Source organism: Tursiops truncatus, chromosome X (genome assembly GCF_011762595.2).
Source record: "Tursiops truncatus isolate mTurTru1 chromosome X, mTurTru1.mat.Y, whole genome shotgun sequence".
Lineage (NCBI taxonomy): Eukaryota > Metazoa > Chordata > Mammalia > Artiodactyla > Delphinidae > Tursiops > Tursiops truncatus.
Window position 1 is genome coordinate 83,314,499 of NC_047055.1, and position 27,234 is coordinate 83,341,732.

General features: G+C 38.0%; 1 protein-coding gene across 14 annotated transcripts in view; it reads left to right on the forward strand.

Annotated features, from left to right (window-relative positions):
• HUWE1 (HECT, UBA and WWE domain containing E3 ubiquitin protein ligase 1) overlaps nucleotides 1-27,234 on the forward strand; it is a 143,268-nt gene that overhangs the window by 25,804 nt on the left and 90,230 nt on the right. For 12 of the 14 annotated variants that reach the window (XM_073798947.1, XM_073798948.1, XM_073798957.1 and 9 more), the window contains 11 exons: nucleotides 1,368-1,436; nucleotides 5,550-5,648; nucleotides 6,351-6,557; nucleotides 8,223-8,375; nucleotides 21,499-21,561; nucleotides 23,636-23,713; nucleotides 24,593-24,640; nucleotides 24,721-24,789; nucleotides 25,248-25,347; nucleotides 26,616-26,737; nucleotides 27,033-27,183. In XM_073798947.1, coding sequence (XP_073655048.1) covers nucleotides 1,392-1,436; nucleotides 5,550-5,648; nucleotides 6,351-6,557; nucleotides 8,223-8,375; nucleotides 21,499-21,561; nucleotides 23,636-23,713; nucleotides 24,593-24,640; nucleotides 24,721-24,789; nucleotides 25,248-25,347; nucleotides 26,616-26,737; nucleotides 27,033-27,183 — 1,135 coding nt within the window. In that variant the 5' untranslated portion in view covers nucleotides 1,368-1,391. The remainder of the gene's footprint in view (nucleotides 1-1,367; nucleotides 1,437-5,549; nucleotides 5,649-6,350; nucleotides 6,558-8,222; nucleotides 8,376-21,498; nucleotides 21,562-23,635; nucleotides 23,714-24,592; nucleotides 24,641-24,720; nucleotides 24,790-25,247; nucleotides 25,348-26,615; nucleotides 26,738-27,032; nucleotides 27,184-27,234) is intronic. The other 2 variants (XM_073798951.1, XM_019943500.3) reach the window with 1 other exon arrangement.

A 27,234-nucleotide genomic window follows, 5' to 3' on the forward strand; every position in this document is an offset into this window, starting at 1 on the left:
AATTGTTGCCAGGATCCTGTTGGCCTCATTTTAGATATTTGGAAGTTGTTGGCAGAAGGCATCTTGCTTATTTTCTCTTAGATGCTGAGGTAATTCTTTTAAAAAGTAATCTGGAATCACATACCTTAAATGTGAACTTTAGAGGGGAAACATCTTTTTTTCTTCAGGAATGATCCCTACAGCAACATTTTAGAGTATACTCTGGATTTCGTACCAACTCTTTCTGAATGCCCATTGGTTGAATGGATGCCAGCCATACAGACAAATACATGTTATTTCCAAAATACCGAGCATGTTGGACTAACTCTAGACCAAAAGCTGCCTAAAATTTATACTTGTGCTTGGTCAGCTTTATATTATGCCAGCCTTCTTGGAGGAGGGACATTGACCCCCAGTGACTACTGTATAGCAAATACATTATTATAGGTAAAGAGCCCTGCAGTTCACCTCTTCCTTTGCATATGTGCTAGTTGCTAATGGAGGAAACCTTTATTTCTTCCTGTGCCTTGGCCGGAGCATCTTGATGGGCCTTAGTAAAATGATTGTGTTCTGTGCTCAGGATATTTCTAGTGGGAATCTTATACCTCATTTTCTAATGAAAAAAATAAAAGTATGTTGTTTCCTTTGTTCTTATGACATAATATATCTTTATGGGTTAAAACAGTAAAAGATACAGAAAAGCACAGGTAAAACAATTCATACATAATCCTTTTGGTTAGATTAAATTAACATTTTGATGCATACCCCTTCTAAGCTGTTTTCTTTAAACATGGGTTTATACTATTTAATGTGTTTTGTAACCTTTTTATTTCACCAGGAACAGCTTTGCTGTTATGTAATTGTGTGCAGTGTTTTTAACAGCTGTGTAATAGTCTGTTTTAAACCAACCCTATTTTGGATATTTGATCCTTTTCACTTCTTCACTGTTATACATGGTCATGCAGTATGGATTCTTGTTATTAAATATTTATATACATTCTTATGATTTTCTTTGGGTAAATTCCCGGAAGTGGAATTGCTGAGTTTTCCAAAAAGCTGCAGGATATGGTGAATTTTTCCATCCTGAGGTGTGTTAAAACATTTTACTCTTACTTTCAAGTATGAGTTTGAGAGGTCAGGGTGGGGGGCATTTTAATTTTGGCTTAAGTTGGTTACAGGCTTGTGTAACTTGAATGTGGGCCAGTTTTATTTGGAGAGATTGTTTACCACTCCTTACCTGGTATCTGTGCCTCTGAGTTGGCCTGCATCATAACTCCAATTTTACTTTAAACATTTTGCATGCTCTTTGTTCTATATTGTCTATGTCCAAGCATGTAGAGCTCAAGCTTGCAGCTTTAAGTCTCACTTTTTGGGGAATTTCTTTTCAGATCATAAAACAGAAAATCGAAAACATGAAAGTAGACAGGACTAAACTGAAAAAGACACCTACTGAGGCTGTAAGTATCCAAAAGTTTGCCTGTTTTTTCATTTCAGAAAAAAATCTTTGCCGTCAGTTCACTCATATTGATCTTCCAAATATATCATCACTTATACACACACAGTGCAGTAAAACAGCAACTTGTCTTGAAACAGTCAAATTTTCTTTTGAACTTCCCTTGGTTAAAAAGGTGAATAAGCTAGTGATCAGTGGAGAGTGAGCACTAAACAGTTTATAGCTATATGTACCTGAAGTAGGCTGTCTGGCTGCTTTTTCTGTGCATTGAAAGGCAGCATGGTATAATGGAAAGAGCAAGTATGGATTCAAATTCTGTCTGTATTTGCGGGATCTTTCTCAATTTTGTTATCTAGAAAATTAAAATGGTAACACCTTTCTCACTAGATTTCTTGTGAGGCCAGTGTTTTAGCTTTCTTTATTACTGATTCTTAATCATACAGTTCAGCTTAACCTACATTAACCTGTGTATTGGATGGCCATGTCAGTTGATCCTCTGTCAGCAGTAGAAATCCCAGCTTCTGTCCAATATTCTATTGGCCTGCTTAAACTGCATTCTGAAATTAAGACAGTATTGTATTGTTATGACACTCCCATAGACCCCATGTGCTGTAGTTCAAGGAGCACAAGCTTTGGAATTAGACATGGGTTTGAATCTTACTAGATTTTTGTGTCTGAGAGTTAACTTGCCTGGTTTCCACAGCTGTAAAATGGGGTTGAAAATTCCTCCCTCCTTGATGTGAGGCAGCTGCTCAGCAAAGTATCTGGCACATAATTAGTTGGTTCATTTTCTAAATACAAGCCACTTGGCTTTTTAAAAACTGTAACTACCTGGCAAGTATCACCCAAGGGTATCACTATTGATATTTATTCCAGTATTGCATGGGCAGTTCTCCTGCCCTTTTCATTCAGTGTTATACTAATGAATATGAGAAGTGCTGTCTTCGTACATCCTCTCCAGCATTGCAGATTATCTTTTAAATTTTTGTTAATAGGTGGAGAAAAAATATTTCACTGTTCTGATTTGTATGCATTAATACATATATTTCCACATTTATTGGCCTTATATTAGTTGTCTGCTCATGCTGTTTTATTTTGTATTTGACGTTGTAACGTCAGTTTCTTATTGAATATGCCATACATATTGAGTATATTCATTTTACATACCTGTTCATTTCCTTTTCATTTTGTTTTTGATATGTTTTGGCATCTAGAATTTTCGACAGTTAACATACTCAAATTTTTTGGAAACTGAAGAGCAAAAAGAAAACTTGCCTGAAGTCATTTAACTTCCAGGATAATTCAACCTTGTAGATAATCAAAGAAATTCAATTTCTTTTTCTTTTACCTAGTAGATTGTTAGAGATTTGTTGTTGGAGTCACACTTATGTACAGATTCCTGGCTTATTTCAGTTAGCATAATGCCCTCAAGGTTCATGCATATTGTCACAAATGACAAGATTTCATTCTTTTTTATGGCTGAATAGTATTCCATTGTATATATGTACCACATCTTCTTATCCATTCATCAATGGACACTTGGGTGTTTCCATATATTGGCTATTATAAATAATGCTGCAGTGAGCATGGGGGTTCATATATCCTTTCAAGTTAGTGTTTTCATTTTCTTTAGATGAATACCCAGAAGTGGAATTGCTAGATCATATGGTAGTTCTGTTTTTAATTTTTTGAGGAACCTTCATACTGTTTTCCATAGTGACTGCACAAGAAAGATATTTATTGATCACTTTATGTATGGGCAGCTGTGCAGAGGATTTTTTCCCTAGATTTGACATCTTTATTGGAGCAAATCAATATAAACCATGGCAGTTGGTATGCAGCCATTGAACTGGCAAGTGCTTTGTTTTGCACTACCATGAGTAAGGAAAATCACACTCAGTTTGCATTTATGCAGCAGGGACAAGACGGTAAAGATATACTTTTGTCCCTGGTGCCTTCTGCAGACTACAAGGTCCATAGGGATCTTGATACTCCTGATAAAACAACGCGGTGCTGGTACGTTAAATTGATGCTGTTATGCTAACTGGGGCTTGTGAACAGAAAGCACAAACACTTTAGATGCCTTAGGCATGTGTGCCAGAGAGTGCCCTTTGAAGGTTGAGGGCCTGCCACGTCAGGAAATTTTCTAGGGGTTCAAAGCTCTGGGAAGTGTCAAAATTTCCCTTCTAAAGTGAGAGACATGTTTTTGCGCCTTGTACCACACACCATGAAGAAAGAGGAACAGTGTATGGGGTGCCTCTTTGGATTTTGGAGCCAGCATGTATTACATTTAGGCATGCTGTTTTGATCCATTTACTGGATAACTTCTAAAGTGATAGTAGTGTTTGGATCTAGAGAAGACTGCAGAAGGTTCAGGCTATGATGTAAGCTGCCCTACTCCGTGGACATTATGGCCTAGTAGATCCAGGTGTCTGACTTAAGTGTCGGCCAAAGATGCTGTGGGATGCCTCTGGCAAGCCCCAATAGGAGAATCACAGCTTAAGACCTAGGGGGTAGAGTTTGGCCGTGCTATTCTCTGCCAACAGCTATTCTGACATGCAGAAAAGCAGCTTCTGGCTTGCTACTGGACCTTGATAAAGACTGAATGCCTGATGATGAGATACCAAATGATTACAGGACCCAAATGTTTGTCATGAACTGGGTGTTATCTAACCCACAGAATCATAAAATTGGATCTGCATCGTTGCAGTCCATTAGAAATTGAAGTGGTATATTTGGTAGTAGGCCCAGGTAGGTCCAGAAGGTACAAGTGAACTGCATGAGCAGGTGGTTCACACTCCTTTGTTATCTGTTTCTACTACTTCACTACCTCTCCCTCAACCTGTATGACTTCAAGGAGAGGAGGAAAAAGTGCAGGTCTGGTTTGTTGAAGGGTTTTATGCCAAGAATTTTGCATGCCTTTAATTACCACAGAAATTTGAGATAGATCTTAATAATGCTTACTTTAGAGAGAGAAAAGGTTTCAGACTTAGCTTAAAAAAATTTGCCCTTAAGCCCCTATTGTTCCACGTTCCATTTTGGCTGCTGAAAATGCCCCTAGTTTAAATCTCACAACATTGCTGGGTAAATAGGTCATGTTAAGTTCATTTTGCAGAAGAGGATGCTGAGTTTCAAAGAGGTAGCTTACCAACTACCTAATTCTAAAGTCCATGCTCTTTGTACCAGTAAGCTGTCTTTCAGTATTTAAGCTCCTATTATGTGAGATAAGTGCTTTATGCAAACACTTGAGCTTCACATTTCCAAGGTGGTTCTTAGGTCTTTTTTCTGGTAAGAAAACTGGCTAAGAGGTTGGATTTGCTCATGATCAAACAACTTTGTAAACATCAAGCGAAAAACTGAACCCAGATTTGGTTGGTTCCAAATCTAGGCCCATTCCTAGGATACCATACTGCTTTACAGAGTCAAAGAGCAAGTGTAATCACTTCCAGCTGCCATCCATTAGTAGCAGCATCTCTGTCCCAGTCTCTATCCCCCCCGCCACCAGCTCCACTTTTGGAAACTTACTATGAACTCTGAATCCACACCTTGTTACCTGACAAACAGGCCCTTTCATCAGTAAAACAGAGCAGGAATATATGGAAATGGAAACCCCAAGTAAGAATGGAGTCCTAGTTTTACACAGTTCAGAAATTCTTTGCCTCCTATAATTGGACGGTTTAATGTTGCAGAAAAATATAGCTAGTGCTAATCTTCACCTTTGTGAATTCACTAGGGCTCCTCAGTGTTCCTCTAATTGAACATTTCTTATCAGGCATTCTGGTTAACTTTCAGACTATGATACAGATTCCTTCATTTTGTTTTTATTGATATTTAGCTTGTTTCCTTTATTTCTGTTGTCTGTACACTTCCAAGTAGTTTGTCTACATCTACAGGTTCATCCAGGTTTTAAAAAAATACACAGATGGATTGTTTCATTATAAGATTTCTGTATTAATCTCAAGTGATCATCTGGCAAATTTCCACTTAAGTAGTGCGTTCTATCAAAAGTTAAATCATTGAGTGTGTTGACATAAGGGTTTTTTTTCCTATTCTTCCTTGTTGTGTCTCCCTCATACTCCAAAACACCCTTTTGTGAATACCTGTTTGTTTTTCTCAGCCTGCAGACTGCAGAGCCTTAATAGACAAACTCAAAGTTTGTAATGATGAGCAACTCCTCTTGGAACTGCAGCAGATCAAAACATGGAACATTGGAAAGGTATGTAAACCCATACTCCCAAAAGAGAAACCAAAATGAGGTAGCCTCATTCAGCAATTACTTAATAAGCATCTAGTGTGTGTCTGGCACAGCTCTAGACCAGTAATTTTTAGCCTGTGAATGGTTGCCAAGGAAATTTTGAAAGAAATGTAAAAGGAAAATTTTGCTAGTCAAGGATGAAGAATGTTTATACAGGTGATGATAAAGAATCTCAACCACAAAATTCCTTTAGTTTGACTGACAATATGAGTTTGAGATAGTCTCAGGATTTTTACTCTTAGCTTAAAAGACTCTTCTTTAGATAACTCTAAAAATGAGCACTTCAGATAAAGTGGATTCTGGCAGGGAAAGTCCTTGTGTTTTTAGACCTCAGAGGTAGCCAGAATTCTCCTTTTGAAGACCTAGCTGTAGGAGTTTTGTGGTGTCTCCCGGTGTTAGCACATGTATGTTTTTTGTTTTTTGTTTTTTGCGGTACGCAGGCCTCTCACTGTTGTGGCCTCTCACATTGCGGAGCACAGGCTCCAGACACGCAGGCTCAGCGGCCATGGCTCACGGGCCCAGCCGCTCCGCGGCATGTGGAATCCTCCCGGACCGGGGCACGAACCCGTGTCCCCTGCACCGGCAGGCGGACTCTCAACCACTGCGCCACCAGGGAAGCCCTACCTTATTCTTATATCTTCCTCTTTCTCTTCCCCTCTCCAGTGCGAGTTATATCACTGGGTGGATCTGTTGGACCGCTTTGATGGAATTCTGGCAGACGCTGGACAGACAGTGGAGAATATGTCATGGATGCTCGTGTGTGATAGGCCAGAAAGAGAACAACTGAAGATGCTTCTCTTGGCTGTGTTGAACTTCACAGCCTTGCTCATTGAGTACAGCTTTTCCCGGCATCTGTATAGTTCCATAGAGGTAGGAGAGGTTCAAGCCTATGTGATCTGTTCTTAACTAGAATTGTTCACGTCCAGAATAAGGAAATTGTTCTTTCTTTCTGATGATTCTTTCCTTTTCATTATGGAGTTCTGGGGTTTTCAATGTCAAAGACAATGGTAGGATGTTTCTTGGCTAAAGATACCCTTCACAGGGTTGATGGGAAGGTTCTTTATTGTCACCTTCACCTTGCCTTTTAAGATTTAAGGAATTAATGAGAATGTAATACATGTATTGATGTATTCTTGGGAATTTACAGGAATTGATCTTGGTCCCAGGTTATCAGAGCAGCCCCAAATTACTTTTAAAATATTAGACATAATTTGATTTCCTTGACACATTACTGCACTTACTGCTTTTCTTTTAGTGTGCTTTTTAATTTCTTCTCCCCCTCCCCAAAATGTATATTAATAGCATGCTATGTATTCTGTTTTTTTTTAACATCTTTATTGGGGTATAATTGTTCTACAATGGTGTGTTAGTTTCTGCTTTATAACAAAGTGAATCAGTTATACATATACATACGTTCCCACATCTCTTCCCTCCTGTGTCTCCCTCCCTCCCACCCTCCCTATCCCACCCCTCCAGGCAGTCACAAAGCACCGAGCTGATCTCCCTGCGCTATGCGACTGCTTCCCACTAGCTATCTACCTTACGTTTGGTAGTGTATATATGTCCATGCCTCTCTCTTGCTTCATGCTATGTATTCTTAAAAAGTAAAGTGGGCACAGGAATTAGTGAACTTTTGAATTGGTCAAAAATCAGTATAAGAAGAAACTCTCTTCCTTTAGCCTAACTTTAGAGTTTTTATCACTTGATTTAGTGCCCTGTTGTTATGTGTTACTTTTCCTAAGTCTTCATTAAAGAAACAGAATCAGAACAAACAGAAAGTAAATGGTTTAAGAAGAGAAGTGGAATAACTGAATTAAAGACCTAGTGCCTAAAGTTTTAAGTAGGGGATGGCTAAGCAGTCTGTTGAAGATGAAATAGATAAGCTGCAAAAGGAAATCCATAGCCTTCTGTGGATAATCAGCAACCAGAAATACTTTGGTTCATTTCCAGCTAAATTACATACTGATTTTAACACTAATCAAATGTTTCAATATATTGGTGAATTTTGATTGTATTAAAAAGCAAAAATAGTTACTCTTGGGTTATTGTTACATACACTGTATTGTAACAGTCAAAGGTGCCACCAGCTGTTGTTATTTTTAGTTTCTATATGAAGAGCCCTGTGTTTTAATTAATTCCAATTTTGTATTTGTTGTAAAGGATACAGAAGGAGCATAAAATTATCTTAGTCTATACTTTTAGTCTAGTTGGAAACTTAATGTTCTTGAGTTCTGCTATGTATTAGAATATATTACATTTGTCTCTTTTGTAATCTGTTTCTTCCTGTGGAGACACCTATGTAATTTTGAACTGTTCACATTTTTTTAACTTAAATTGGACTTTCTGGCTTGCTGCCAGATTGTAAGCTGCTTGGGCATAAGGTTACATGTTGTAGGTGCTCAGATATTTATAAATTTTTTTTGTATTGTTAAACTTCTTGATAGCTTTATAAATCCATGGCATTTCAAGTTTTCAAGGTCTTGTATGCCTGATACCATGAACTTGCCCCCCCCCCCCCATTTTTGTCCCCTGTAGCATTTGACAACTTTATTGGCTTCTTCTGATATGCAAGTGGTGCTGGCAGTCCTCAACCTTCTGTACGTATTTAGCAAAAGATCAAATTATATCACACGCCTTGGATCTGACAAGAGAACCCCACTGCTAACCCGGCTGCAGCATTTGGCAGAGGTGAGTCATGGGTGAAGAGTTGGAAGGACACAGAAGTTGGACCCTGTTATTCCTTTTCACAGGTGTTTCTTGCAGTGTCAAAATGAATAGGAATCCATAAGTTAACTTTACTGGCCTAATTGAGTAGAACTATTGGGGCCCATTTAACTAAGTTACCCCCAAATCCTAGGAAGTATTCTCAATTTTATGAAGTAATTTTGAGGGATTTCATGAATCTCTGCTCACAAAGAGAATCTCTCTTTGTTCAAAAATGGCCACTTCTCTTCTGGAAAGAAAGTTTAGAATCCGATTCTACTTGGAGGGAAATATTAGCTGCAATAAAAGATCTGGATTTTGAGTCCTGGCCTACCTTATTAGCTCTGATAGCAGTTTTCTCATCTGAGAATTTAGTTATATCTACCTTAAGAGTATTTTCAGAATAAAATAAAATGTAGGGTTCTTAGTGCTGTGCTCAGTAATTGGTCTGTGGTGGTAATGATTGTTAATTGAAGGCAAAAAAGCTCATGTTAAATTCAGCTTAGTCAAACTATTGTCCAGTGTTTGTAGAGGCAAACTGATAATGCATACTCAGGTTTGAGAGAGGTAGCCATTGCTAGAAAGCTTTCTTGGAAGAAAGTTGGTAGGGCTAACTTTTTAAAAGCTGAATAATAAATGGTTACCTCACAAGTCATACAACTCAAGTTTCAGGCTATTGTTAGGTGCATGGTTACTTTAAAATCATTTTTGTGTGATTATAAGTGTAACATGTATTGCAAAAATTCTAGGATGTATAGGAAAGTATAAAGAGAATGTTAATCACCTGTTATTCATCCAGATGGAGCTTCCCTTAGAATTTGAGCATATTTTCTTGGATTTGCAAATACAAGATTTTTTTTTTTTTTTTTTTTTTTTTTTGGCGGTACGCGGGCCTCTCACTGTTGTGGCCTCTCCCGTTGCGGAGCACAGGCTCCGGACGTGCAGGCTCAGCAGCCATGGCTCACAGGCCTAGCCTCTCCGCAGCATGTGGGATCTTCTCGGACCGGGGCATGAACCCGTGTCCCCTGCATCAGCAGGCGGGCTCTCAACCACTGCGCCCACCAGGGAAGCCCCAAGATTATTTTTAACCATTTTCTCACGATAGTTTTTTAGTGACTCAGTTAACCCAGTGATGTGAGCCAGTTGTGACTATGCACAGATATTAGTGAACTGCAAATGTAGCAGAAGTTCTCCAGGAAGACTTGAATCAGTTAAAAGCCAGTTGGTTGATTTTTGTGAGGGTCTGGGTACACTGGTTCTCAAACTCGAGCATGCATGAGAAAGAGTCGATTTATTAAAGCATAGATTAGTCTCCCTCCCCTGTCTGCTCATACCCCTTTACCTCAATTCCTGCAACCCCCATTTCTGATTCAGTAGGCCTAGGGCAGAGCCCAGTAATGTGCATTGCTAATAAGTTTCCAGGGGATGTTGAGGCTGCTGGTCCAGAGATCATACTTTGAGAACCATTGGTTTAATCTATCCTATTGGGCAAAGTTACAAAATCTTACCAGATTCTTATAGTTCCGTCTCAAAGGCATCTAGACCTTTTCCCTGATACCTGAATACATACCCATTCTTGAGCAAATCCCATCTAGTGAGATGGTGTCAAATATGACATGGTTGATATAAATGTTATTTATTGGGTGTCTACTTAATTGCCAGGATCATATGGTAACTGTGGAGTAGGTGAGGACGATGAGATTCCGAAGTTATATTATTTTTAGGAAAAGCCCATGGGCTTTTAGCCCCTGATAAAGTGTAAAATGTGATAACTGCTGTTTGTAGAGTTGATTAAGCATGGTTTATGTTCCAAACCTGGGTGTCAGCCTGAGACCCAGCTCCTTGAATCCACACCCAACTCTTCCACTTGATAACATTCAAGAAGTATATGGCTAATCCTGTGCTGGATATAGTATAAAACATGTTCTTTTCTTTAAAAAGCTCACATAGTAGTTGAGAAAGTGATATAGGGGCATAATTAAAAGGACAAAGAACTAGTTATTCTTAGTACTAACTAATAAGTACCCTTGAATCTTAAACATTCCATAGGTTTATCTTGTTGGCTGCAAAACAAACATAATAAAAATATGTGCTTAGTATTTAAAAATTTTGGAAATGTACAGAAGAAAATTTATCATAATTATGTGTCTACTCTTCACATTTTGGTACATTTTCTTAGTCTTTATGCATATTTACATAGCTGAATGCATATAGTATATGTAACTTGATATCCTACTTTATTTACTTAACATACTAGCATCAGTGTTTTCCCATATTAACTTTACATAATTTTGTAAGAAATGTTTCTTTGTATTTAATAATGGTAATATCTCAGAAATGTCACAACATCACAGACTTTCATGAATCAAGTTTGGCTTGACATGGTCTTTTAAGGATCCCAGCTTACCACAACTTTCTTATCGTAGGCACTTGATTTTTATTAGATTACAAAAGATAGATTTAGTGGTGACAGTAATAGTTGAACTATTCTAAAAAACAGTTAGTTGTGACAACAGAAGAAACAAAAGGAAAATAATTGTGGAGATACATAGCCTTTCGAGCTTATTCTGCCTTGCAAATTCAGATCCTTGGTTTGACTTACCTGTCACCCCTATGTGGCATCAAGTATTTATATATCCCTTGTCCTCACAGTTTTCAGCAAATTCCATGTTTCTTCACTGGAAGTCCTGGGAATAGCCAAGAAAATATTGAAAATGAAATGAGGAAGTACTCTTCCTATTGGGTATTAACTTTTTTTATAAAGCTAAAAGTAATTAAAATAGTGTGGTAATAACAGTGGAAAATTTCCAGAAATGGATCCAATGTGTAAGAATCACTAAGCTTAATCATTTTTAGCTTTTGATACAAAGTGAGAGATGTGCAACTAACTGTTCCTTTTACTTGAATACTTAGAGGCCCTTGTAAGTTTATTAATTGGCCTAATTTCAGTATTATTGTGTCTCAGGGAACAGAGAGGCCTGAGGAGAGGGAGAGAGATGGTAGAACAGCCAGTCAGTGGAGCAGTCAGAACACATTTTTTTTTTCCATTAAATTTGCCATCTTGTATGGGCATGGTTCATGGCACCCCAAAATAATGACAATAGTAATAACAATGATCACTGATCACAGATCATCATAACAAATATAATAATGATGAAAAGGTTTGAAATATTGCAAGAATTACCAAAATGTGACACAGTGACATGAAGTGAGCAAATGCTGTTGGAAAAATGAAAAAACCAGTAGACTTGCTCAATGCAGGGTTGCCACAAACCCTCAGTTAAAAAAGCAGTATCTGCAAAGCACAGTAAAATAAGGTATGCCCCTGTGCATAGGCTCAATTTTGAGGTAAAGATCAGAGAAATCAAGTAACTTGTTCTGGTCGTTATTGAAGATGAACAGAATAGCTGTCTTAAATCTTTCCCTTTTCACTGGTTCCTCCTATATGTATATTTTAATAGTTTTTTTTTAATTAATTAATTTACTTTTTGGCTGTGTTGGGTCCTCGTTTCTGTGTGAGGGCTTTCTCTAGTTGCGGCAAGCGGAGGCCACTCTTCATCGCGGTGCGCGGGCCTCTCACTATCGCGGCCTCTCTTGTTGCGGAGCACAGGCTCCAGACGCGCAGGCTCAGTAGTTGTGGCTCACGGGCCTAGTTGCTCCGCGGCATGTGGGATCTTCCCAGACCAGGGCTCGAACCCGTGTCCCCTGCATTGGCAGGCAGAGTCTCAACCACTGCACCACCAGGGAAGCCCTATATGTATATTTTAAAAGAACAAGCTTGAGAGAGCAAGAACATACTTTTTTTTTGGTCAGTGTAGCTAAAGGTTTGTCTATTTTTGTTGATATCTTCAAAGAAACAAATTTGGTTTTGCTGATTCTGTTTTTCTATTTTGTTTCATTTATCTCTGCTCCAGTTTTACTATTTCCTTCTTTATGTTTGCTTTGGGTTTAGTTTGCTGCTGTTTTTCTAGTTCCTTAAGGTAGACTGTTAGGTTACTGATTTGAGATCTTTCTTTTTTAAATGTTGTAGGCAATTAACAGCTGTAAATTTCCCTCTAAGCACTGCTTTATCCCATAAATGTATCCCATAAGTTTTGATATGAAGTGTTTTCATTTTCATTCATCTTAAGGAATTTTCTAATTTCCCTTTTGATTTCTTCTTTTACCCATTGGTTGTTAACAGTATATTGTTTAATTTCCATGTGTTCGTGAATTTTCCAGATTTCCTTCTGTTACGGATTTCTAATTTCTTTCTGTTGTTGGAGATGATACTTTGTATGATTTTATTCTTTTTTAGAAGTTTCTTAAAGTTCATTTTGTGGCCTAACATATGGTCTATATGGGAGACTGTTTTGTATGTACTTGAGAAGAATGTATATTCTGTTGTGGGGTGGATTGTTCTATATATATGTATATATCTGTTAGGTCTAGTTGATTTAATGTTCAAGTCTTAGTTTTCTTGTTTTTTGTCTAGTTATTAATGTTTTCCCTGTGTATTACAACTGACATCTTCATTAATGAAAAGTTAGTTCAAATTAATACCAACTTAGTTTTAAGAGTAGACAAAAACTTTCCTCCTATATAGCACTTTCCTCCCACTGTATGTTGTTGCCACAAATTACATTTTTATATATTGTGTGCCCATTCAACATAGATGTAGAATTTACTTTTTTATGTAGTTGTCTTTTAAAACACTCAGAAAAAAAGGAGTTACAAACCAAAAATACATTAATAATGCCTTTTATATTTACCTATGAAATTAACTTACTGGTGTTCTTAATTTCTTCATATGGAGTCAGGTTACTGTGGTGTGTCCTTTCATTTCAGCCTGAAGGACTCCCGTTTAGCGTTTCTTATAGGCAGGTCTGCTAGCAACAAGCTCTTTCAGCTTTTATCTGAGAAAGTGTTAATTTCTCCTACATTTATGAAAGATAACTGTGCCAGATATAGAATCTGATTGGCAGTTATTTTCTTTTAGCACTTTGAATATGTCTTCCCACTGCATTCTGGCCTCCATCGTTTCTGATGAAAAATCAGCTGTGAGGATCCCTTGTACATAACAAGTCACATTTCTCCTTCTGCTTTCAAGATTATTCTCTCTGTCTTGGCCTTTGACAATTTGATTATAATGTGTCTTTCTGTGGATCTGTGTTGTTTTATCTTGTTGAATTTCATGGAGCTTCTTGGATTTATAGATTCATGTCTTTTGTCAAATTTGATGTTTTGGCCATTATTTCTTTAAATAATCTCTTTGCCCCTTCTTCTGTCTCTTCCCCTTGGACTCCCATTATGTATATGTTGGTATACTTGGTGAAGTCCCACAGATCTCTTAACCTCTGTTTACTTTTTTTTCCCTCTATCTGCTCTTCAGACTGGGTAATCTCAGTTGACCTGTCTTCAGGTTCATTGATTCTTTTTTTTTCCCACCTTCCAATATTTATTTTCAAATAAATTTGTCAGAATTTTTATAAAAGTGATGCATGTTCAGTGTTGAAAATTAAGAAAATACAAAAAAGTATAAAGAAGAAAATAATAATAATCCTCAACCACCACCATGTAGAAAAAATAACTAACATTGTGTTTCATATGCTGCTTCCCCCCCCCGCCATGTAACCTATGGTGAGTATTTTCCCACAGCATTAAATATTCTTTGAAAATACTATTTTTAAAGTCTTAGCTTCTGAACCACCCTCCTGGTCCTCCATTGTTGCCCTTCTATGTCTGCTTGACTGGTGCCTCCTCTTCTGCTGCCTCTGAGTGTTAGAGTGGCCCAGGGCTCCACCCCAGGCTCTGTGTCTTATCCAGCTATCAATACATTTTGCCTAGGTGATCTGATCCAATTTCATGGTTTTAAGGACCATTGACTCCAAAAATTGTATGTTTTCCTTGAACCTCAAACTTGTATATTTACTGCCTTCTCAAAATCTCTGCTGGATATCAGTTGTAATGTGTATAAAATCAAACTTTGACCTCACCTCACATTTCTTTCCCCCAGGCTCAGTCCATTCCAGATAACTGGCACCCTTGCTTTCCTGGACAGTGGCAGGCACACTCTTGCTGCAGGGCCTCTGCATAGCTACATCCCCAGTTGTCTCTATGGCTTGCTCCCTTATCTTCCCTAAGTCTTAAGAGCCACCATCTCAGTGAAGTCTTCCCTACCATCCTGTTTTAAAATTAGAACACCTACCATACTCCCTATTACACTTTTCTTCATTTTTTTCTGTAGCACATATTACCACCTAACGTTATATATATTTAATTAAGTTCATTGATTCATTTTTCTCCCTGCTTACATCTGCTGTTGAACCACTCTAGTGAATTTTTCATTTCTGTTATTGTGCTTTTTCAGCTCCAGAATTTCTATTTGCTTCCTTTTTTATAACCTCTGACTTTTTATTGACATTCTTTGTTTGATGAGACATCATTCTCATGGTTTCCTTTAGTTCTTTTTATATGATTTCATTTAGCTCTTTAAGCATATTTAAAAAAGATGATTTAAAGTCTTTGCCTACTAAATCCAGTGTCTGGACTTGCTCAGGAATGGTTTCTATTAATTAATTTTTTCTGGTTTTATGGGGATATAATTGAATTAAAGCATTGTGTAACTTAAAGGTATACAACATGATGATTTGATACACTTAATATATTGCATAGTGATTACCACAGTAGAAGTTTGTGCGATTTGACCAACATCTCCACATTTCCCCCAATCCCCAGTCCCTGGCAACCACCATTCTAACCTCTATTTCTATGTGTTGAGCTTTTTTAGATTCCATGTATAAATGATACCATTCAGTAGTTGTCTTTCTCTGTCTGATTTATTCACTTATTAGAATGCCCTCAAGGTCCATGCATGTTGTCACATAAGGGGAGATTTCCTTCTTTCTTGTGGCTGAACAATATTTCATTGTGTGTGTGTGTGTGTGTATGTATGTGTATGTACAGCACATCTTCTTTATCCATTCATCCATAGACAGACACTTAAGTTGTTTCCATACCTTGGCTAGTGTGAATAACTTTATAGTAAATATGGGAGTGCAGATATCTCTTTGTCCTGATTTCCTTTCTTTTGGATAGATAGCCAGAACTGGGATTGCTGGATCATATAATAGTTCCTTTTTTGAGGCACCTCCATACTGTTTGTCTTCTGTAGTGGCTATACCAATTTATATTCCCACCAACAGCGCACAAGGGTCCCCTTTTCTCCAAATACTCACCAATACTTGTTATCTCTTGTCTTCTTGAAAATGGCCATTCTATCAGGTGTGAAGTGATATATCATTGTGGCTATGATTCGCATTTCCCTGATGTCTAGTGATGCTAAGAACCATTTCATGTAACTGTTGGCCATTTGTATATTGTCTTTGGAAAAATGTCTATTCAGTTCCTCTGCCCATTTTAAAATCAGATGGTTGGCTTTTGTTATTGTTATTCAGTTATATCAACATGAGTTCTTTATATTTTGGATAGTAATTTCTTATAAGAAATTACTAAGGTTTGCAGATATTTTCTCCTATTTTGCAGGTCGTCTTTTCATTTTGTTGATTGTTTCTTTTGCTGTGCAGAAGTGTTTTAGTTTGATGCAGTTTGCCTTTGTTGCTTTTGGTGTCATGTCCAAATAATTGTCACCAAGACCAATGTTGGGGTGCTTTTACCCTGTGTTTTCTTTTAGGAGCTTTATGGTTTCAGGTTTTATGTTGAAGTCTTTAATTTAGGTTAATTCTTTTTTTTTGCGGTACGCGGTCCTCTCACTGCTGTGGCCTCTCCTGTTGAGGAGCACAGGCTCCAGACGCGCAGGCTCAGCGGCCATGGCTCACGGGCCTAGCCGCTCTGCGGCATGTGGGATCTTCCCGGACCAGGGCACGAACCCATGTCCCCTGCATCAGCAGGCGGACTCTCAACCACTGCTCCACCAGGGAAGCCCCAAATTTAGGTTAATTTTTTGGATGGTATAAGATAGGGGGTCAAATTTCATTTTTCTGTGTGTTATCCAGAAAACTGGTTATCCAGTTTTCCCCAGCACCATTTATTGAAGAGAGTATATTTTCCCCATTAATTATTGTCTCCCTTTCAAATATTAGTTGACTATGTGAAGATTTACTTCTGGGCTCTTGATTATGTTCTGTTGGTCTGTGTGTGTTTTTAATATGCTAATACCATACTGTTTTGATTACTATAGCTTTGTAATGATGTTTGAAATCAGGAAGTATGATACCTGTAACTTTGTTCTTTCTCAGGATTGCTTTAGTTATTTGGGGTCTTCTTGGTTCCATATAAATTTAAGGATTGTTTTTCCTATTTCTGGGGAAAATGTCATTGAAATTTTGATAGTAATTAAAATCTGTAGATTGCTTTTGGTACTGTGGACATTTTGACAGTATTAATTCTTCCAGTCCATGAACATAGGATGTTTGTGTCTTCTTTAATGCCTTTCATCAGTGTTTTAGTTTTCAGTGTACAGATTTTTACCTCCTTGGTAAAATTTATTTCTAAGTATTTTACTGTTTTTTATGCTATTGTAAATGGGAATGTTTTATTTCTTTTTCAGATAGTGTATGGAGATGTGACTGATTTCTGTATGTTGATTTTGTATCCTACAACTTTACTGAATTTAATTCTAACAGTTTTTTGGTGGAGCCTTGAGGGTTTTCTATATATAAGATCATATCATTTGCAAATGGAAATAGTTTTACTTCTTCCTTTCTGAATTGTATGCGTTTTATTTCTTTTTCTTGCCTAATTGGCTCTGGCTAGTATTTCCAATACTGTGTTGAATAGGAGTGGTTAGAGTGGGCACCCTTGTCTTGTTCCTGATCTTAGAGGGAAAGGGTTCACCCTTTCATCCTTGAGTATGCTGTTAGCTGTGGGCTTGTCATATGTGGCCTTTATCATGTTGAGGTATGTTCCTTCTATACCCCATTTTTGAGTTTTTATTATGAAAGGATGTTGAATTTTGACATTGTTTTTTCTGCAACTTTTGAGATGATCATGTGATTTTTGTCTTTCATTCTCTTAATGTGGTATCACACTTAATGATTTGCATGTGTTGAAACATCTTTGCATCCCAGGGATAAATCCCACTTAAATCGTGGTGTATGTTCCTTTTAATATGCTGTTGAACTTGGTTTGCTGGTAGTTTGCTGAGGACTTTTGCAAGTTTGTTCATCAGGGATACTGGCCTGTAGTTTTCTGTTCTTGTAGTATCCTTATCTGGCTTTGTTATCAGGGTAATTTTGGCCAAACAATGGTAACTTTTCAAGCAATGAGTTTGGAAGTGTTCCTTCCTCTTCAATTTTTTGGTAAAAGTTTGAGAAGGATTGGTTATTCTTTAAATGTTTGGAGAAATTCACCAAGGAAACCATTTGGTCCTGGAATTTTCTTTTTGGGGTATTTTTTGATTACTGATTCAGTCTGCTTACTCATTATTGGTATATTCATATTTTCTATTTCTCCATGATTTTGTTTTGTTAGATTATATATTTCTAGGAATTTATCCAATTCTTCTAGGTTATCCAGTTTGTTGACAGTTTGTTCATAGTAGTCTCTTGATGATCCTTTGTATCTGTGGTATCAGTTATAATGTCTCTTCTTTTGTTTCTCATTTTATTTATTTCAGTCTTCAGCCTTTTTTTCTCAGTGTAGCTAAAGTTTTGTCTATTTTGTTGAGTAGTTTTTTTTTAAAGAACTCTTATTTTCATTAATCTTTTCTGTGTTTTTTCTAGTCTCATTTATTTCTGTTCTGATCTTTGTTATTTCCTTTCTTCTGCTAACTTTAGGCTTAGTTTCTTTTTCAAGTTTCAAGTTGAGGTATAAAATTAGGTTTATTTGAGATCTTGTTTCTTAATGTAGGCATTTATTCCTATAAACTTCCCTCTTAGAACTGCTTTTGGTGCATCTCATTCGTTTTCATGTGTTTTGTTTTCATTTTCATTTGTCTCAAGATGTTTTTAATTTGCCTTTTGATTTCTTTTGACCCATTGGTTGTTCAGTAGTGTATTGTTTAATTTCCACATCTTTGTGAATTTTTCCAGTTTTCTTCCTGTTACTGATTTCCAGTTTCATACTGTTGGGGTCCAGAAAGATACTTGGTATGATTTCTATCTTAAATTTGCTAAGACTTGTCTTGTGACCTATCATATAATCTATGTAGGAGAATGTTCCATGTGGGTTTGAGAAGAGTGTGTATTCTGCTGTTAAATAAAATGTTATACATATGCCTACTAGGTCCATTGGTCTAAAGTATAGTTCAAATCCAATGTTTCCTTCTTGATTTTTCTCTCAGTACAATCTAGCCATTGTTGAAAGTGAGATGTTGACATCTCCTACTATTATTGTATTCTCTGTTTCTCCCTTCATATCTATTAGTATTTGCTTAATACATTTAGATGCTCCAACATTATGTCCATATAATTTACAATTGTTATATCCTCTTTGAATTGACCCCTTGATCATTCTATAATGACCTTAATTGTCTCCCATTACAGGTTATGAGTTAAAGCCTGTTTTTTCTGATATAAGTAGCTATCCCTGCTCTTTTGGTTTCCACTTGTGTAAAATATGTTTTTCCATCCCTTTACTTTGAGCCTATGTGTGTCCTTAAAGCCGAGGTGAGTCTTGTAGGTAGCATATAGTTGGATCTTGTTTTTTTTTCCATCCAGCTACTCTATGCCTTTTGATTGGAAAATCAGTCCATCTACATTTGGAGTAATTATTGATAGGCAGGGACTTAGTAATGCCATCTTACTAGGTCTTTTTTTGTTGTTTTGTATTTCCCTTGTCCCTTTCTTCTCTTGCTGCCTTTCTTTGTGAATGATGGTTTTTCATAGTAGTATGCTTTCATCCCCTACTGTTCGTCTTTTGTTGTTTTGTACTTCCCTTGTCCCTTTCTTCTCTTGCTGCCTTTCTTTGTGAATGATGGTTTTTCGTAGTAGTATGATTTCATCCCCTACTGTTCGTCTTTTGTGTATCTAATCTAGGTTTTTGCTTTGTGGTTACCATGAACCTTACATAAAACATAGATATAATAGTTTTGGGACTTCCCCTGGTAGTGCAGTGGTTAAGAATCCACCTGCCAATGCAGGGGACACGGGTTCCATCCCTGGTCCAGGAAGATCCCACATGCCGCAGAGCAACTAAGCCCGTGTGCCACAACTACTGAGCCTGCACTCTAGAGCCTGCAAGCCACAACTACTGAGCCCACGTGCCACAACTACTGAAGCCCACGTGCCTAGAGCCCATGCTCCTCAACAAGAGAAGCCACCACAGTGAGAAGCCCACGCACCGCAATGAAGAGTAGCCCCCACTCACTGCAACTAGAGAAAGCCCGAGCGCAGCAGCAAAGACCCAATGCAGCCAAAAATAAATAAATTAATTAAATAAATTTATTTTTTAGAAAAAGATATAATCGTTTTATTTTAACACTGATAACAACTTAACTTTGCATCTGAAAAACTTTACTCTTTTATTCCCGTTCCATTTTATGTTTTTGATGTCAGAGTTTACCTCTTTTTATATTGTGTATTCATTAACATTATTTTAGCTCTTATTTTTTTTTTAAATTTTGTCCTTTAACCTTTATCATCCATGGATGATTGTTTAAGACAGTGTTCTCCTCGGGCTCTCAAACAGCTGCTGAGAGTGGCTACAGCTGGTTCACAGGCCACTGCAGGGTCTACAGCTGGGACTGAGGTCTGTATGCCTCCTCCCAGGTCCCTTTGCATATGAGGCTGGTTTCCACAGCTCCCATAAAGGCACTTTTCTCCATGAATGGATGCCAAGTTGTTGCAGGGGTGGGGGGTGCAGTGAGAGACATCTTATTTGGCCGTCTTGCTGGCATCACTCCTTATGTTGCTATAATGGGCATTTTGGATATTATATGTGGCAACTCTGGAAATCAGATTCTCACCCCTCCCCAGGGTTTGTTGTTATGATTTGTCGTTGTTTGTTTAGACTTTTCTGAACTGACTTTGTAATTCTTTGTTTTGTGTGGTCATTGAAGTCTCTATTCTATTAGCTTAGTGGTCAGCTAGTTTTATTTGCTTTAAACTCCTGGAACCGAAATATCTCCGTCTTTGCCGGTGGGGTCTGTGTGTATGTTGGTATCTTCAACGTGAATACTCACTGTCTTCAGTACTCAGGAAGTTTACAGCTCTGACTTAGCCTTCACTTCTGGCTTGCATAGAGCCTGATGTCAGCCAGAGATGTGGGAACTTAGTGCTTTCTCAGGTCTTTTCTGAGAATGTGCCCAACCTTGGGCATACATGTGGCCTTCTAGATTCCCAGGAGTGTGTGGAAAGGGCTTTTCAAAGCCCTTATTCCCCAAAGCATTGCACGCCCCAGCCTTTCTTCCCAAGCTTTTCAGTTTGTCTGTTGTTTACCCCAATTGTATGCCTCTCCCAGGGGACTAATGCACTTACTCTTGAATGTTTTCAACAAGTGCCCGCCCCACCCCTGGGAGAGTTCAGAATTAGGCAAAAATGATGGATATCTCAAACGCTGTTGAAAATGCAGGCTAGTTTTTAAGCAAGATTGTATGGCTGAGGTTTTGGATTTGGAAGTCAATAATAGTGTACAGTTGAGCCATTCTCCCCTATTACCTTAAGGGCTAGTACTTGTTGATGAGTTTTTTAGACTTTGTGGTGGCAGAGTATAGTAGTAGTAAGCAATGCAGAATCTTCTACTTTGCACTTTGGCTCATGTCAAAAAGTAAGAAACTGGAGAGCATGTAATTCCACCCTATGTGAGAGGTGAGCAGGCTGAGCATGGAAAGCACAGTACAGTACTGAAGACCCAATGGATCAAGACTGACCTTTCAGCAAGCCTGACTGCAGGCATATAAAATACATTTGCTTGCAGGAGCTGTTCATGTTCTCAGTAGCATCCTCACAGAATAATGAAATTGATCTCATTGAAGAAACCACCTTTAGGCAGACCATCTTGCCTTGAGTCTTACTGAAGTTCTTGCTTCTCTTTGCTCCCTCTTTTTGTTTGACTTTAACATTGGATGTCTTCTCAACACTGTGTTCCAGGCAGCCACATACTCATAAATATTTTATACACAAAGCTACCTTAGGCACTGTTTTAACACTGTCTTTTCTCTTTTTCCAAGAGCTGGGGTGGAAAGGAGAATGGCTTTGGACTTGCAGAATGTTGCAGAGACTTGCATATGATGGTAAGTGACTCTTTGGGATATGGGTGTCTTTTGACAGAGCTGTGCGTGATCTGTTTTTGAGCCTTACTTTACAATGAATATATGGTATTTAAAGTTGCCACTTCACATCAGGACTTTTGAGGAACCTGAGATCAATTGAGATATAGCATACCTTTTCTAGAAATGCTTGGGCTCTCAATGTACTGGTGGTAAATGAAGAATCTCAGAAACAAAGTATATGATCATACCCATCTCTTGAGTAAGAAACTGCGTTTGGTGAGTCAGTTTGAAAGTGATGAAAAATCCCAGAAAGTACACTTCCTTGTACTTTTTTTTTTCCTTTTTTTCTTTTTTTGTGATACGCGGGCCTCTCACTGCCGTGGCCTCTCCCGTTACGGAGCACAGGCTCCGGACGCGCAGGCCCAGCGGCCGTGGCTCACGGGCCCAGCCGCTCCGTGGCATGTGGGATCTTCCCAGACCGGGGCACGAACCCGCGTCCCCTGCATCGGCAGGCAGACTCTCAACCACTGTGCCACCAGGGAAGCCCCTTCCTTGTACTTTTTCACTGGAACTATCAGAACTCTGGGCAGTCTGGCATGATTTAAGAATGGCTGCTTGGAGAACAGTTCTGCCATTTTGGTTATTGAGAACTTGTAGTGTTCTGTGTGTTTTCCATGTTTACCCCTCATGCCTGTCCTGCTCATACCTTTAACCCATGTTTAGACTATGAACTCAGGCCATCCTCCCCTCTGCTTTGATACGTTGCTGTAGAACCACAAAGCACAACTGGATTATTATGATACAATTCCATGCCAAGAAGCAGCTGTATTTTCCAACAGATGTACTGCTTCTTTTATCAATTTGTCATGTATAGGACAAATGGCTGCAGTGAAATTTAGTATATTTATCTTAACAAGCCTTTTTACCCCTAGGAGAATGGTTCTTTTTCTGGTCACAGAAAACTACAAATAGAACAAATTACTTTCCCACCTTAGCTGGTATACTTTCTTTAGTGTACATTATATGAGTGGATATTGGGTAATATGAGAGGTGAATGTTGTCTGTTTTAATAATCAAAGCTATATAAATCTTAAAGGGTATTCAGTTTGGAATTCTAATTCTGAGAAAATTATTTTTCATCTTAAAGTTTAGTTGATTAATTCTGAGACTCCTTATGTATATCAAGCTTGTTCTTGGCCACTTGAGCAAAACAGTATGACATACTCTACTAGGCTTGCGTGATGTCTGTTGCCCATCTTGGTCTCAGCCTATATTAAGAAATCATGCATTCTTTTATTTATTGATATTTGGCATGTCATAGGACTTTGAAAACTTTGTGTACTTTGAAAGGAAGTAATACATATACATGTTAAAAAATTCTAAGAGTAGAAAGGGGTATACAGTAATTCTCCATCCCCAGAGGCAACCACTGCTACCGGTTTCTTTCAAAGATACGCTTTAATGGACATGCTCTTGCAGTCTTACTTTGTTTTTCATGTTGCTTTTCTAGAGTTAAATAGGATTTGTTGTCAGGGTCTGGTTTATATTGACTTGGTATCTACCTGTGCAGAAAAGCAGTTGGATATCATGAGAAATGATGTAGGATGGTATGGAAAGGAGTATTTAAAGAACTATGAAGGTAGGCCCATGAGGCATAGTTTGAATAAAATATTTCAAAAGGTGATTATATTCACTGAGATTTCCATAAGAGTGTTCTTTTCCATTCTCGAACTGGTACCTAGACCCTTGTATTTGTCCTTCATCCTTGGATTCTTATTAATTATTCGGGGCAGACTTGCCTCTCTTTTTCCTCTTGAGAATAGCTGCAGTCAAAATTGATCTCTTGAAAGAAAGAACAACTGATAACTTGAGTTATCAAGTAAGGAATATGAAAGCTTTTAGAGCTCTGGGCTCCACCCTCCTGATTCTGTGTTGTTACAAGACATCTGAGCTCTGCTAAAACAAGGAGTGAAGGCACTGTAGCTGCTGACGACACTGCTCATTCTGCTGTCACACTGGGTTGGACAAGTGGCTAAGTCCGAGGGAAGATTTAAGAGAAGATGGTATCTCATTCTTTCATGTGCTTTATACACAGAAATACCCACCCAGTGCAACTACACTACACTTTGAATTCTACGCAGACCCTGGGGCCGAGGTCAAAATCGAGAGAAGGGTGAGTCTCATTCACACTTGTTCTAATAAAGTCAGTAATCCGTAGCTGGGGTCAACTTTTCTAGGACTCCTCAGTAAAAAGAGGGAATGATGTTGAGCTACGTTGCTGCCCTTCCAAGCTAAATATATCCAGCAGCTTCTCAGGAATAAGTGTTCATTGTTTGCCCAGCTCTGATAGGTTTGAATCTTACTTACGTTGGAACTGCCAAAAGACAGGACTCTGTTTATGTGGCACTGTTAGGACTGGTGTATTTTTCTCAGTCTCAGTTGAGAATTCCACTGTTTGGTATAATAGTCTAGGTAGTGATCGGCTGAACTTTCTCTACTTAAGCCAGCCTGCAAGAAGTCTATGTATTGCTTACAAGGTCCTGCTTCAATTATCTGGACATTGCATATTCTTTGAGGAGATAGCAAAATTCACTTTGGTTTAGAAGTGGCCTAGTGAACAAGATCTTTTTTTTTCCTTTCTACTTAAAATATATAATAATAATAAATAATCTTTCTAGATTATTGGTGCCTTGAGAACAGCTCTAATGCATATTTAGAAAGAAACCATTTACATGGATTCACTCTACTGTGAATACAGAGGCTGTAGGTATTAAGTCAATACAGGTTAAAAAGGGATAAGGAAGAACATGAAATGTATCTGGCTATGTGCATTATATATTTAATCTACTGGTTTCAAAGAAGCTTTGCTGAAAATATATAAAATGAACATTTGGGGGGATTCTAAAGAATATTTTGATTTTTGAGAGCATTCAGTTGAGGCTTCAACCTAGGGGTGACATCTTGTTTTTCAGATAGCTCTTGCAGTCCTATGGCAGGGGGAAGCTAAGGTATACAGTGACTCCTAACAACTCTCCTATCTTTTTAATTTCAGACATCTAGTAACACACTACATTATATTCACATAGAGCAACTTGACAAGGTAAGAGGAATCTTTGACTATGGGTTAGTTCTTAACATTTGGTTCACTTTTTGTTCCTAACAGTTTTTTTTCTAATGTAGATTTCAGAAAGCCCTTCTGAAATCATGGAATCTCTTACCAAAATGTACAGCATTCCTAAGGATAAGCAGGTATGATATGTCTTAAAAATATCTAAAGGGTGTGGTTGTTATCCATATAGATCAGTGATATGTGCTGGGGCTGGGATATAGCATAGCAGAAAGAATGGAGTCAGACAGTGGGCAAATTAGCCTCCGTGGGCCTTAGTTTCCTCATCTTTTATGAGGCCAACACTTAAACTGACTTCCTAGGTCCTGGTGAGACTTTGAGGAAAACAGAAGCAGCCTTATTCACCATGAATATCTAATATGTGGTGGTAGCTCAACACTTTGGATACCAAAGAAGAAAATGTTTAGTTGTGTTATTTTTTTCTGCTCATTGTAATGGTGATCAAATATTTGATTTGATTAATAACAATCAGAACTCTTGCCAAATGTCAAGTAGCCCCGTGAGTAAGATTTAGCCCTTCCTCAGAAAGTATAGTCACCTTTTCCATTGGTTTCCTAATTTAGGTCTTATGTCTCTACAGATGCTGTTATTTACACACATACGGCTGGCCCATGGCTTTTCTAATCACAGGAAGCGATTGCAAGCTGTTCAGGCCAGGCTGCATGCAATATCTATATTAGGTAAGAGAATAACACCCTATAATTAACAGGCCCTGGTTAGGCAGTTTAGACTTGATTTCCTTTGAACTTCATCTGTCTTTGTTGCTATGGGGCTTATTGTATTTACCTAGGTGGCAAGTTAAATTGTAAAATTGCCAGCATTCCTAGTGTTCACTGTATTCATCATCCTTGGGCTCCTTAATGTTGGATCAGAAAGAGGATATGATTGACATATATCACATAGGTTTAGTCTTTATTTGGGTGGGGCGGTTTTTGTTTTGTTTTTCTTAATGAGCGTTCAGATAGTCGTCTTCCTCTGGGCCCTATTTTTCCTCTTGCCATTTCATCTTCCTCTTCTTTGGGAGTATAATTTTGAAATTCATTAAATAGTACTGTGCATTTTACTTTTAACTGTAGGGTGGTACAGTGGAAAGCACACTGGTTTTGAAATCAGTCCTGGGCTTTCGCCCTGACTGCAGTTTATTAGGCACCTGTTTATCCTTTTGGCCTCAGTTTCCTCATTTAATAAGTATTTTATAAGCTGATCTGAGGATTAAATGAAAACCTGTAAAGTACCTAGCACAGGCCAGGCACATAGGTATAAAATGGTAGCTCCTGTTAATATTACCATCCTTCATTATGTAATTACTTGTTTTTCTACTCTTTAAAACTATGAGTTCCTTGAAATGAAATTCCTACTATTCTATTTGTATTCATACCTAGCATAACATACCTAGCATAACTTCTGGTATGTTAGTGGGTACCCAGGAAATGTTTGTTGAAAACTGAATGTGCTCAAATCCCATTAGTTTGCACTTCAGGAGACTGTGTTCAGTATTACCTTTGTGTGGGATTTATTGGAAGTAGATTACATGCATTCTCTCAAATTTTACTACAGTGTCATACAAGTTTCTGATTTAGTCTGCAATAGTCCATAAATTCTGTTCTTTACAGTTTGTATAAGTGTTTCCAGTGTAAAACAGAAACACATGAAGAGACTAAAATGGAAGTCCTGGGTGTAATAGAGTTATCAAGTAGTGATGTTATAAAATATTAATTCTTCATTCTCTTTTGATTCCTGAAAATCTTTGCCCAAGACAATATCATTAATAGGAGAATCTGTCAGTTTGGTGGGTATTTAGAGCTTATCACTGTGTTTGATCCAGTCCTCTAGAATTCAGTGATTCTGCCCTCCATTGCTGGTGGGAAGGGAGTCCTTCCCCAGAACCAGTAGGTGCCAAAAGGTTTGTCATTGGGCAGTGGCTTGACCACTGCCTTCTTGCCTAAAGTGTTTATTTCTCCTTTTGCAGTGTATTCCAATGCCTTGCAGGAGTCCGCAAACAGTATCTTGTATAATGGGTTGATAGAAGAGTTGGTAGATGTCCTTCAGATAACAGATAAGCAGCTTATGGTAAGTATTTATTAATATTTTCCTGTGTATATCAGGCTCATATGTATTTATCTGATTTTTGGTTTTTCCCAGAGGTTAAAATGAACCCCAAGAGGGAAGCTTAGCCCTTTCCTCTTTGGATATTTCGCTGCAAATTTAACAAACGCAGGATTTTCAATGTTATTCTCAACAGACCTCCATCTACTCCAAGCAATTACCAGTAGAATAACTTAAATTTTAGAGTGGGTATTAGCAACTTGGTTCAGTCATCTACTTCTTATTTAACACATCCCATGTTTACTTTCTGTTTTCAAAGGAGATTAAAGCTGCTTCTTTACGAACATTAACATCAATTGTCCACCTGGAGAGAACTCCCAAGCTCAGCAGTATTATTGACTGTACTGGAACTGCCTCCTACCATGGATTTTTGCCTGTACTTGTGCGGAACTGTATCCAGGCCATGATTGGTAAAGTTTTGGTGGTTATTGTCCTAGCCACCAAGAGGAACCCTACCCTTT